The 12,950-nt window shown below is 42.5% G+C and overlaps 1 protein-coding gene across 1 annotated transcript in view; it reads right to left on the reverse strand.

Moving 5' to 3' along the window:
* Positions 1 to 1,640: 1,640 nt before the first annotated feature.
* The window catches only part of LOC311131052 (speckle-type POZ protein), a 32,791-nt gene continuing 21,481 nt past the window's right edge, over positions 1,641 to 12,950 (reverse strand). Inside the window, exons 2-10 of the mRNA XM_084163871.1 lie at positions 11,847 to 12,040; positions 11,531 to 11,652; positions 11,159 to 11,310; positions 8,386 to 8,513; positions 7,316 to 7,493; positions 7,148 to 7,203; positions 6,099 to 6,221; positions 3,605 to 3,747; positions 1,641 to 3,452 (exon numbers count right to left, since the gene is read on the reverse strand). Of these exons, the coding sequence (XP_084019997.1) occupies positions 3,308 to 3,452; positions 3,605 to 3,747; positions 6,099 to 6,221; positions 7,148 to 7,203; positions 7,316 to 7,493; positions 8,386 to 8,513; positions 11,159 to 11,310; positions 11,531 to 11,652; positions 11,847 to 11,924 (1,125 nt within the window). The 5' untranslated portion in view covers positions 11,925 to 12,040 and the 3' untranslated portion in view covers positions 1,641 to 3,307. The remainder of the gene's footprint in view (positions 3,453 to 3,604; positions 3,748 to 6,098; positions 6,222 to 7,147; positions 7,204 to 7,315; positions 7,494 to 8,385; positions 8,514 to 11,158; positions 11,311 to 11,530; positions 11,653 to 11,846; positions 12,041 to 12,950) is intronic.

A 12,950-nucleotide genomic window follows, 5' to 3' on the forward strand; every position in this document is an offset into this window, starting at 1 on the left:
ATGCAGATCAAGCAACGTTCCATATGGGAGAGGGTTTTCTCTTCTTTTTGTGTCTCTTGCAGAGAATTTTGCTTTACTCCTCAAGCTACCAACATATTTTACATATGTGGATTACCAACTGTTAGCGAAACAATGGGAGTGGTAGGGGCTAATGCATGCTTAAAATAGTATGCCCAAATCCTCAAAGTCGCATTAAATCAAATTGTATAGCAACCAAAATATCTTAACAAGTTGCACATGTAAAATATTAGAGAATATTATACAGATGTAGGATCTTAATTTGATCACCCTGTTGTTGCAGGAAACATTAACTTGTAGTGTACTCAATGTTTAAAAAGGATTCTAAAGTTTGTAATTTACACTTAAAAATGTCAGACTTGATTTGCTTTAAAACATGTATCAACCCCTACAAAAATGTCCATTATAATCCACATAATTCAAATTTCCTGTTGCTACAGGATTACTTTCCTGCTGTGGCAAACTGTCTCACATTAAGATCCTATATCTGTAGGAATTCTGTTATTTAAATAGCATTTCCATAGATTTTTTTGTTTTAGAGAATACACACCAATACAGCACTATATGTACATTCAGAGAATAGCTGGTTTCTGTATTACAGTTCTACGAAGTATTCATACCACTGACAGACTTTTATAAAGGTGTTTTGACTGCAACTATATCAATTGTAATTTGGATTTTGTACACGCGCATACCTAGTTATAACCAAGGCGAGTACATAAGGTGCTCCATCTCTGCAGGTGATCCGTCTTTCAGGACAAGATCACTGCAACAGGTCCCCCTCCACCCTCTGATGATATGCATTACTTAATATTATGTCTCCACTGAAACCTGAAATCACAACTTTTTTAGATTTTCCCTAGAATAACTACTTTTTGGATAATGCACACCAATACAGCTCTCTGTGTAGATTCAGAGTATCTGAGTTCTGTATTGCAGTTCTATCAAGTATGTATACCATTGGCAGATTTGTATTATGCACAAAAATAAGGAAATGTTGGTTTTGTACAGTCATAAGATACGTGGTCTAGAAAAGTACAATCTTAGGTGAGTACATGGGGTGCTACAGGACACTGCCAAAATGAAAGAAACACTTGAGCAAATGAGGGATACAAAGTATATTGAAAGCAGGTGCTTCTACACAGATGTGGTTCAGGAGTTAATTAAGCAATTAACAGCCCATCATGCTTAGGGTATAAAAAGCCCAGATGCCCATTATTTTGGCTAACATGGCTAGAAGAGGAGATTTCAGTGACTTTGAAAGAGGGGTTTCAAAGGAGCATAGGGGGTTTAAAGGGTGTGTGTGTTTTAGAGCTGGGACAATATACCTAAAATTACCGACACCGCCTTCCTCTTACTGAAGCATTTTGCGTACGTAGGTAATTTTCTACTTTTCTGTAGCTTGTTCTAAAACCATTATTTGGTCAACAGTAATAGCCTATGCATTATGTTGATTCCTGCTATGAAAGTATCTGCCTGTCCACTCACTCTCCCCACTGTGCGCACAGAGGGAGATGCATTCAGAGAAGCACAAGCATGACCAATGCTCAAACTGTAATTGTGGGAAAAATAGTTTAAAACCATCTACTGTCGTTCTAGTTACAGAGAGGAGTCACAGCTTTGTGAGTATATAATTTATTTCACACCTCTTAATATTGAGTTCATGGCACCACTTTACAACCAGAGGAGGCTGTAGTGTTGTTTTGATGCAGAGCACGCGATGTGCAGTAAACAGGCCAACATCAAATAGGCTAGGCCTAGCGCTGGAAAGTTTTTGTAGGATATTAGCTTACATTTAGTGATATATTAATAAATAAGCCTAAATGGCTATATAGCAACAACATATTTAGAGTTAGCAATATAGCTAAGTGTTTTGAGTTCCCACTTTCTCAGGTGGTGAATAATATAGTCTATAAGCCAATATGCACAAAGATGTCAGCAAATTCTCTGAAGAGCCCAAAATAAGTCTGATAATTCTGGATCATATTTTAACAGGTTGCAAATAAAAATTATAAATCATGCATTCCCTAGATATGTTAGATGAAAGATCTTACTTTTCGAATCATAGGCTACCATCTCAGTTGTCTTACTTGGCACTGTTCTGGCCCAACACCCTATTAAAGACATGTTATGTTGGAGTTTCCTTTATTTTGGCAGTTACCTGTATACAGTATCTCTGCAGATGATCTGTCTATCTGGTCAAAATCACAGATACAGGTCCCCCTCCACCCTCTGATGGTATGGATAAGTTGTTTTAAAAAATGACTCCAAAGCAGTATACTTTTTTAAGAGTCCACATTGATACAGAAACACTAAACAATTATTTAGATTTATTAAGAACAAGTGATTGACAAAGTCATGAAAAACTTGAAGAATTTAATAAACCATCTCTGGGCTACGATAAAAAATATGCCTCGGGTCAAAATGACCCATCGCTAGCTTGAAGGTTAAAGGGTTTTTTGTCCAACGGTTTCGCCCACTAAGCTTGTGTTATGTGTGCTTCTCTATTACAGTACTCTGTATCACTGCTGCTGCAGTGGCGTTTGACAAAGGGTTGACCTGTAACATTAGTGCAACATTTTCCCACTACTTTAAAAACAGGGTTTCATTGATATTGTCCAGTCTTTGAACAGGCCCTTGGCTTCAGGGTCTTGGCCCTGGGCTCCTAGGTCATCATGGTAAACAGGCCCATTCCTTCATGCTGCCTTTACCTAACCAGCCTATCAAATAGGCCCTTTTTCGATTGACACCTGCGCCTATGGTTGTCAACCAATGAGAACAGAGAAAGGGACAGACGAAGCTAATCTACACATGTGCAGTGAAGGCCTTGCTTTGCGTCGCTCCACTTTGCTCTCGTCCTCTTGTATCCTCCATGTTCAAAAGAGTGTTTCTTGTGGGCTTGGTTGGAGTTGTCAATTTCTTTCCCCCCCAATCTCCTATGCAGTTGGTAGACTCCACATCCTGGGATGTGGCTGACCCCATGTCATCGAAGGACGCAGGTCTTCTTGTGGTTACGGGTTCACAACAACAAACACAGACCTCATTAAGCCAGAGCTGAGGAGAAATAGGGTTTTTAGTGTAGCCTAGCGGCTCGTTGTAAACAAAACATCCCCTTCTTAGGCCGACTGTCGGCCCTCTCCTCCTTTTTCTCTTCCATTTTCCCCCTCCATCTTAGAATACAAATACAGCAGGTTCAGATATGGGTCGGAGGGGTTGAGGGAGAGGCGTTAATTGTGGTGGGGAGGGATTTTCCCTGTGCGTGCGAGGGGGGTGGGTGGGGGTATGTGTGTTAAGACTGTTTGAGGCGCTTCCGGGGCGGCCCCAGGAAGGGGCACTGGGCCGAGGCCAGCGAGCGGTAAGCTTCGGCCACCAGGTGAGGATGGGATGCCACCATGGACTTCCAGCCCGCCGTCTCCATCACCTCGGCAGCATGGCTAGAGACAGGAGGGGAGAGACAATAAAAAAAAAAAAACTAAAATGTGCACCCCACATGTGGGTCCCCTGGACCAAGATTAAGAAACACTAGTATAGGAGACTGCTACCCCCCCCCCCCCCACGAACAGACACAGTACAGTAGTTAACTCACTAGTTGATGAAGTCCACAGCCTGTGTTTTGAGCTGGTCGGCGCTGTGCAGGTCTGCCAGGATGAGGATCTCTGCAGCGTTCTCCACAGACAGACTGGTGCACAGCGCATCCTCACACATCACTTTCAGCCTCTCAAGAGCATACTGACACAGACACAGACAGAGACAGAGACAGAGACAGAGACAGAGACAGAGACAGAGACAGAGACAGAGACAGAGACAGAGACAGAGACAGAGACAGAGACAGAGACAGAGAGAGAGAGAGAGAGAGAGAGAGAGAGAGAGAGAGAGAGAGAGAGAGAGAGAGAGAGAGAGAGAGAGAGAGAGAACATGAAATGAGGACAAACAGATTAACAAAATACTAATAAAAATTAATCTTCTATGAAAATAGTTATTCTAAGTGGCAGGCAATGTGCTCAGGTGGGGGCAAAGGGTTTTTACAGACAATCTTTCCATTAGAACCTTTCATGGGTATTGTAAAGGGCTCGACAACCCTCCAGGCCAGTCAATCATCCATGTCAGAGGCCCGCTTGGGCCTGTGACATTTTTTTTGTAATAATGCCATTTTCAATCTAGGCTAAATAATTGATGAAAAAAACTGACGAATTCCTGAAGCCGTTAAGTTTGTTTTGTAGATTATGTATCACACTCACGCCGCACACATAACCTAGTTTGAGCTGAATAATCTGTCAGGTAGCAAGAGCGTGCAGCTCTCAACTGGTTGTGGTTAGTGGTTAAGAGCGTTGTGCCAGTAACCGAAAGGTCGCTGGTTCTAATCCCCGAGCCGACTAGGTGAAAAATCTGTCGATGTGACCTTGAGCAAGGCACTTAACCCTAATTGCTCCTGTAAGTCGCTCTGGATAAGAGCGTCTGCTAAATGACTAAAATGTAAATGTAAATGTTGTCGCGTGGAGCAGCTCACAGAATTCGAAAAGTTTGGTCTGAAGTCTTGGGTGAGTCTTTACGATGCGCAATTCAGTCATCATTCTCTGTTTGAATTAACATTTCTTAACGCTTTCCCCAAAAATCTTCCCAATTAAATGTTGACTGCAAAGTAGGCCTACCTGGCATAATGATATCATGATGATTTTTATCAATCTTGGGGCATTGGTTTTGCAAACTCTGCCGTCACATGTAGCCTACGCTGTACATTGTACAGTACAAAAACACAGCTAGCCAAACAAAGGTATCTTGCTAGGTGCACAATTGAATTAAAGGACAACTACACCTCCCAAATGTTTATTTTATTTTATTGTTCCCAGACCTCAAAAATGGTCTCCTGATGTCGTGCACTTAGAACATCCAATTTGTATTTTTTCTATTAAAAAGTGGGAGAGTGAAAACTCGGAAACCTTGAAAAACTATACCAGGAAAACTGAATTTAGCAAAATATATGATTTTATAGTGCCCTACAACAATAGACTGCTGACTGTTCAAAATCGCTAACTAACACATTTTTCCCCCTCCAAACAATCTATGTAAATGATATTGTCAAGTTAAAATGTAACTATTTGTGTATGGAGAGTAGGTCATTATAGGCTACTTACTCAGCCAGAAAACTAAAGATAAAATTGAGATTATTAATTAAAGATTTCAGAGGTTTAAAAAGGAACGATGGTGCCTTTACAAAGACAGTGTAGTGAAGAAGGCACCTCAGTAGGCTGAATAAATTTGTCTTGGTCCCTAAGACCCTCACAAACTTCTACAGATGCACCATTGAGAGCATCCTGTTGGGCTGTGTCACTGCCTTGTACGGCAATTTCACCGTCCGTAACCGCAGGGCTCTCCAGAGGGTGGTGCGGTCAGCCCAACACCCTGCAATTCTATCCATTTTGCTATGGGGGTAGTGTATACCGTATTCTTGACATAGCTCATTCTAATATTTCTACTACCGTACATTGCATTTTAATTAAATAGTTTATACACAGCGCATATTTATATATATTCTGTATTCTTGCGCTTACTAATGTACTGTATCCACTGCTGTACATATCATTCCTAGTACATCTTGTGTAAATTAATCTGGTGTAGATAGGTATAGATTGCATTTGGATTACTGTTACAGTGCTACTTGGGTTGTTAATTGGATTCGTTCCAACATTTCTTGAGTTGTTGTTCTTTCTTTTTTTGTTTTATTTAAGAGATTATTTGTGTACCTGTCTTGACATTTGACTGCATTGTTAGGCGCTAGTAACATAAGCATTTTGCTGCACCTGCTATAACATCTGCTAAACTGTGTACGCGACCAATAAACTTTGATTTGATGCTTCCTTGTCACTACGGGGTGAGGTTTCGCCTAGGTACAGATCTAGGATCAGCTGCACGTTGAGTTTTTCCCCTAGCACTACACAGCGGATTCAAATAATAAAAGCTTAATAATGAGTTGATTATTTGAATCAGCTGTGTAGTGCTAGGGCAAAAACAAAAATGTGCACCCCTTAGGGTCCCCAGGACCAAGACTGCGAAACACTGATCAATGGGCAAATTCACCCTACCTTGTCAGCGGCTGCTAGAAGGTCGTCAGCCATCTTGTCCAAGTTGGGGGCCTTGTCTGTGTAGATGAAACACATCATCTCCTTGAAGACCTCTGGCTCCACGTCGTTGATCTCCACTCGGTTCTAAAGAGGTGGAGAGGTAGAGAGAGAGGTGGAGAGACGGCGAGCGCGCGAGAAAGACGGTGAGGAAGAGAGAGAAAGGGGGAAGGAGAAAGCCAGAGAGAGATACATGTAAATTGCACGTGTTTTTAGTAGTTTATTATTGATCCATGTGAGAAGAAGCAGAAGAGGAATAATGCACAACATGTGCATGATACATGTTCGTGGGGAACTTTGAGAGCTGCCCTTTCAATTACAAAATAGGAAATACCACTAAAACATCAGAGAAAATAGATTTCCGTGTCTTCCCCCTTCTTGCTCTTCATTGACCAATGTGTCTGAAATTGCAAGGTGGACAAAACCTTGCTCCACGACTGAAAAATGACCTTTTTGAATTTCAGAATGGTTGAGGCATCTCTCACAATTGTATTTCTTATTGTTGCAAGCACACAAAGGAGAAGAAAATCAATTCCTGGGCTCGCGCTGCTTTGACAGCAAAGGATGAAATGTTGACCTTGCGTATAGTGAGAGATTATTTTATTTTAGAAACCCTCTTGTTTGGTTTCGTCAAACGGCCTTGTGCAATAGAACGGGCTACAAAACACCTTTCACTATGAACTGACAGTAAGTCGCTGCAGATACTATAAGTGTGTCTGCATTCTATTTGTTACATTATGCCATTACACCAGCAGAGAGGGAATACAATAGTGAAACAACCTTTTTTTTTTTACACAAACGTGTTAAGCCAAGAACAAAAAACAAACATGAATTTGAAGTCAATATTGTAAAAGAGGATTTGTTCTCAATGATTTACATGGCTAAATAAAGCTAAAAAGAAAAAAGAAAAAAAAGATGGCTACTCTTAACCCGCACTGATATATTTTGGGACATACAAACATGTTAAGAGGATCCAAGTGAAGGAAGATTGAGGAAAGGGGCCTCAGACTCACCTTTTTACTCTCCTCCATCTCATGCTCAAACATGGCACTGAACACAGGAGAGCGTGCTGAGGAAAATACAAATATTTCTTTAGATTAAAAGATTAGATTATGCCACTGGGCCTCAATAGAAATTGGAGGTGTCTGCATTTTATGAATGTGTGTGTGTTCTGTTTGTACCTGCTAATATGGCTTTGTGGGCCTGGAACTCCTGCCCGGCCACACACAGGGAGCAGTCGGTGAAGCGTGAGTTCTCCCACAGCCCACCCAGCTCATCAGCCAGTCTGCAGTCAGGCACCTTCACCATGTTCATGGTGTTCTGACCCGAGATGTTCACCGAGTCCTGCACCACACTCACCTTGAGAAAACAGAGGCTGCGTTTAGACAGGCAGCCCAATTCTAATATTTTTTCCACTAATTGGTGTTTTCACATCAGTTCTTTTGACCAATTAGTGAACAAAAGATCAGAATTGGCCTGGCTGCCTGTCTAAACGCAGCCAGAGAGTTAGCCCACCAAACCAACCTGGTCACAATTATCAACAATGTGAAGACACTAAAGCTGCTCTGTCTAAATACATACTGCCTTAAACATAAATCAAAGTCCACAGACACTGAGAAGCGATAGTCCGGCGTCCCATTGTGACATAGCTACGCGGCTCTGAGACCACCATCCGTGGGGGACGCATAGCCCGAACATGCACCTCCCCACAATTCCCAACCAACGCAGCTCCGGTACGAGTCCTGTTGACAGTTGGAAAAATAGCTTGAGCTGCGTTGAGAAATCGAAAAGTATGAAAGCCAACAGTCCAATATTCTAGAACACTGCTGTGCGTACACATTTTGGACTATGATAGACGCTTTACCCAATGATCAAACGAATCACATCAAAAAGAGACGTTTATATTAACTAATGTGCTCCAATGAAACAAAGACAGCCATATCAACCGCCCAAAAACACCTAAATCACTTAAAACAATGACAACTGTAGCAGCCCACCAAACCTCAGAGAGACATGAATAGCTGAGATACAGGGGGAATCTAAACCAGGCCACCTGAAATTAACACAAAGGACAGTCTGTACACTCCTGAATTTTCCCATCTTCTTGTTTAAAGGAACATTTCACTACAAAATTAAAGTTCGTCAGATGTTTTCAGACCTGAAAAATAGCCTAATGTCTAAAGATGATTAATTATTTGACAGGAAAATGTCCTCTTTTAAGCCTTTCTCATTTAGTGGAACAGGGTCTTACCTCACAGAACAAGGTGAGCTTGTCATCAGGCAGAAGACCGTTGGCCTCGTCCAACAGGAAGTCTCGGCGGATGAACTTCTTAAAGCCCCAGTCCTTCCCCTGGACAAACCGATACGCTCTCTGGCTTTCTGCAGAGCCAAGGAGAGGAAACGTTTGTGAGAAACACTTCTATTTATAAAAAGACTCATGTGTTGAACTAGAGTAAGGGTTTTCAACCGGCAGGCGGCCCACGAGCCAAATCTGGCCGGTGAGCTGATTTGATTTGGCCCAGTAAAGGTTGTCTTAGTAATACTTTAAAACCATTTGCAAATCTACTTTTTATTTCATGATGTACACATTTGCAGCTAAAAGCTGAATTGCAATGTCGACAAGAGAGAGAGAGATCAACGACAAAAATGTTCAGGCACACTATTCTATAGGGGTTTGCCGATCTGGCCATACTCATATTCGTAATCGTATCCGAAATTGGCAGTTGATAGATTGGATGATACTTGTAATAGGAAAAACGTAATGCCTAAAATGCTTTAAAATGGTTATTGGCAATAGCCTAGACCTACCTAATAGTCTCCTTGCACGTTTATAGACCACAAAAAGCTCCAGGAGCAGCGGAGGTGTGTGTGTGTTCTCAGAACTTGCAGCAGGCATTTTTGCTGTCACTCGCACATCATGAGTTTCATCTTTTTGATCTACCTTCGCTCCGCTTTTTAGATATTTTACACATTGTTAGCTTACTGGCAAACGTCCTTGCCCACTGATTTTTATCATATAAACAGCTGGCAGCAACAATCTAAATGATCGGAGCAAAACATGCGAGGAGAACTGACTTTAGAAATCGTCATGCAATGAGGAGCTGAAGAGCGTTACAGCTGCGCTCCATCTAATCGTAGCAGCAGCATCAACATACAGCCCACCCATTTCTTACAGACATAACTATACAATTGAGTCATTAAGAACATGCAGCATCTCTGACTTGAGACAGATGCATGCTGGCAGCTGAAAATTATTTATTTCCAATCACGAAAATACTTGTATCACGAAAATACTTGTATCACAATGGTACGCGGAAAATTTCCCATATACAGTGGGGAGAACAAGTATTTGATACACTGCCGATTTTGCAGGTTTTACTACTTACAAAGCATGTAGAGGTTTGTAATTTTTATCATATGTACACTTCAACTGTGAGAGACGGAATCTAAAACAAAAATCCAGAAAATCACATTGTATGATTTTTAAGTAATTAATTAGCATTTTATTGCATGACATAAGTATTTGATCACCTACCAACCAGTAAGAATTCCGGCTCTCACAGACCTGTTAGTTTTTCTTTAAGAAGCCCTCCTGTTCTCCACTCATTACCTGTATTAACTGCACCTGTTTTAACTCGTTACCTGTATAAAAAGACACCTGTCCACACACTCAATCAAACAGACTCCAACCTCTCCACAATGGCCAAGACCAGAGAGCTGTGTAAGGACATCAGGGATAAAATTGTAGACCTGCACAAGGCTGGGATGGGCTACAGGACAATAGGCAAGCAGCTTGGTGAGAAGGCAACAACTGTTGGCGCAATTATTAGAAAATGGAAGAAGTTCAAGATGATGGTCAATCACCCTCGGTCTGGGGCTCCATGCAAGATCTCACCTCGTGGGGCATCAATGATCATGAGGAAGGTGAGGGATCAGCCCAGAACTACACGGCAGGACCTGGTCAATGACCTGAAAAGAGCTGGGACCACAGTCTCAAAGAAAACCATTAGTAACACACTACGCCGTCATGGATTAAAATCCTGCAGCGCACGTAAGGTCCCCCTGCTCAAGCCAGCGCATGTCCAGGCCCGTCTGAAGTTTGCCAATGACCATCTGGATGATCCAGAGGAGGAATGGGAGAAGGTCATGTGGTCTGATGAGACAAAAATAGAGCTTTTTGGTCTAAACTCCACTCATGGTGTTTGGAGGAAGAAGAAGGATGAGTACAACCCCAAGAACACCATCCCAACCGTGAAGCATGGAGGTGGAAACATCATTCTTTGGGGATGCTTTTCTGCAAAGGGGACAGGACGACTGCACCGTATTGAGGGGAGGATGGATGGGGCCATGTATCGCGAGATCTTGGCCAACAACCTCCTTCCCTCAGTAAGAGCATTGAAGATGGGTCGTGGCTGGGTCTTCCATTATGACAACGACCCGAAACACACAGCCAGGGCAACTAAGGAGTGGCTCCGTAAGAAGCATCTCAAGGTCCTGGAGTGGCCTAGCCAGTCTCCAGACCTGAACCCAATAGAACATCTTTGGAGGGAGCTGAAAGTCCGTTTTGCCCAGCGACAGCCCCGAAACCTGAAGGATCTGGAGAAGGTCTGTATGGAGGAGTGGGCCAAAATCCCTGCTGCAGTTTGTGCAAACCTGGTCAAGACCTACAGGAAACGTATGATCTCTGTAATTGCAAACAAAGGTTTCTGTACCAAATATTAAGTTCTGCTTTTCTGATGTATCAAATACTTATGTCATGCAATAAAATGCAAATTAATTACTTAAAAATCATACAATGTGATTTTCTGGATTTTTGTTTCCGTCTCTCACAGTTGAAGTGTACCTATGATCAAAATTACAGACCTCTACATGCTTTGTAAGTAGGAAAACCTGCAAAATCGGCAGTGTATCAAATACTTGTTCTCCCCACTGTATGTTACGATATTCGTTTTATCCGAGTACTCGGCACACCCATCCTATTCTCAGAGCTCTCTATCAGAGAGGCTACTGCAAACCCCACTCACCCATGGCTTTGGTCTCCTCTCCCTTTGCGTTGAGGATGGAGAACTTGAACTTGGCACGCACCTCAGCCTTGGGACAGCTAACCAGGAGCAAGTAGAGGGACAGGTAGTCTTTGCTCTCCTCATCCAGCCCTTTAGGGTTCACCCGCAGACACCTGTTAGCATTATGAGCGAGTGAACAGTCAATACTCAACAGTTAAACACAGTTAGCATTCTCATCAAAGCGGTTAGCTACCATTGTCACAAGAGTTGGGCTGCTTGCACTGGTGCCGTTGCTAACTCTCCAACCAACAACATCTGGAGATAATGCCTTAGTCATTGTGTAGAATTCTGATCTTCATTCATAACAAATACAAAATATTGTCCACCACGCACCATTTGAGCTTGTCATTGGCTCCTGAGGAGAAGGTGGAGCTCTTAATGACCTCGCCCATCTCCTCGCGACAGAAGCTGAAGTTGTTGATGGTCCACATGTAGGAGAATTTTACCACTTTGATCTGTGGGGGGGGATGCAACCAGAGATGGGAAGCAATATATTGGAAATATTTAAGTATGCCCAACATGTTGATACATTTCTTTGGGTACATAAGGACCCGCATTTTTTAGAGAGTGAAGAGATGCATGCTTTGACCTCCTGAGAAATGAAATAATTATTCTAATCCCCAACCCCACACCTCCACCTGTCTCTTACCTGAGTGTAGCACCAGCTCTCCGCCACAGGCCCGCTGGACATTTCCGCAGGGGGTGGGGGACTCGGGACTCTTGACATCGCCAGGGTGGCAGCAGGTTGTGGCGGAGTGTGGGAGAATCTGTTCTTTCAGAGGTCCAGAATCACTCCCGAGTCCAAGATGTGTCGACAAACCTCAGGCGGTAACAATTTGTGCCCTGAAAAGACAAGCGACAGGTCTGAGCAGGACTTTCAAACTAACATAATAATAATAATAATAAGCCATTTAGCAGACGCTTTTATCCAAAGCGACTTACAGTCATGTGTGCATACATTTTCACGTATGGGTGATCCCGGGGATCGAACCCACTACCCTGGCGTTACAAGCGCCATGCTCTACCAATTGAGCTACAGAGGACCATGTTCCAACTCCTGACACAGCCTTATGTAAATCGAAAAATATACATTTCATGTTTGTTTTTTAATTCCTGAAATTTACAGAAGACCACTTTTGCATAAAAAAACAAAGATGAAATGGATATTTTGAGATTTACATAAGGCTGTCAGGAGTTTGAAAGTCTTGCTCAGACCTGTCACTTGTCTGCAAGCCCAGGCTAGCGCGCCCATGTAAGTCAGCAGTCTGAAAAATAGGCAATGGTTTGGCCTCACATGTAGCCTAACCACCATGCAATATCCTCCATAAAATGACCAAGAAGGATAGATGCTGCACATATCTCATTAGTCTAGACCAGGGTTTCCCAAACTCGGTCCTTGGGACCCCAAGGGGTGCACGCTTTAGCCCAAGCAATAAGATTATTTTAATAATCAACTAATCATCAAGCTTTAATAATTTGAATTAGCTGTGTAATGTTAAGGCAAAAAACTAAACGTACACCCCTTGGGGTCCCGAGAACCGAGTTTGGAAAACGCTGGTCTAGACTCGTGTAAACTCAATATAAATTTCAATTCATTCTCACTAACTCTGTATGAGGCAGTGCTGTACGCCTACAGATTGCCAGTGAGGAAATTGGGACAGGCTGGATGAATTGTCCATTACCCTTTGTGGACAAATCAAATCAAATTTTATTGGCCACATGCGCCGAATACAACAGGTGCAGACATTACAGT

The sequence above is a fragment of the Coregonus lavaretus genome, assembly GCF_964263955.1.
Source record: "Coregonus lavaretus genome assembly, chromosome: 1".
Lineage (NCBI taxonomy): Eukaryota > Metazoa > Chordata > Actinopteri > Salmoniformes > Salmonidae > Coregonus > Coregonus lavaretus.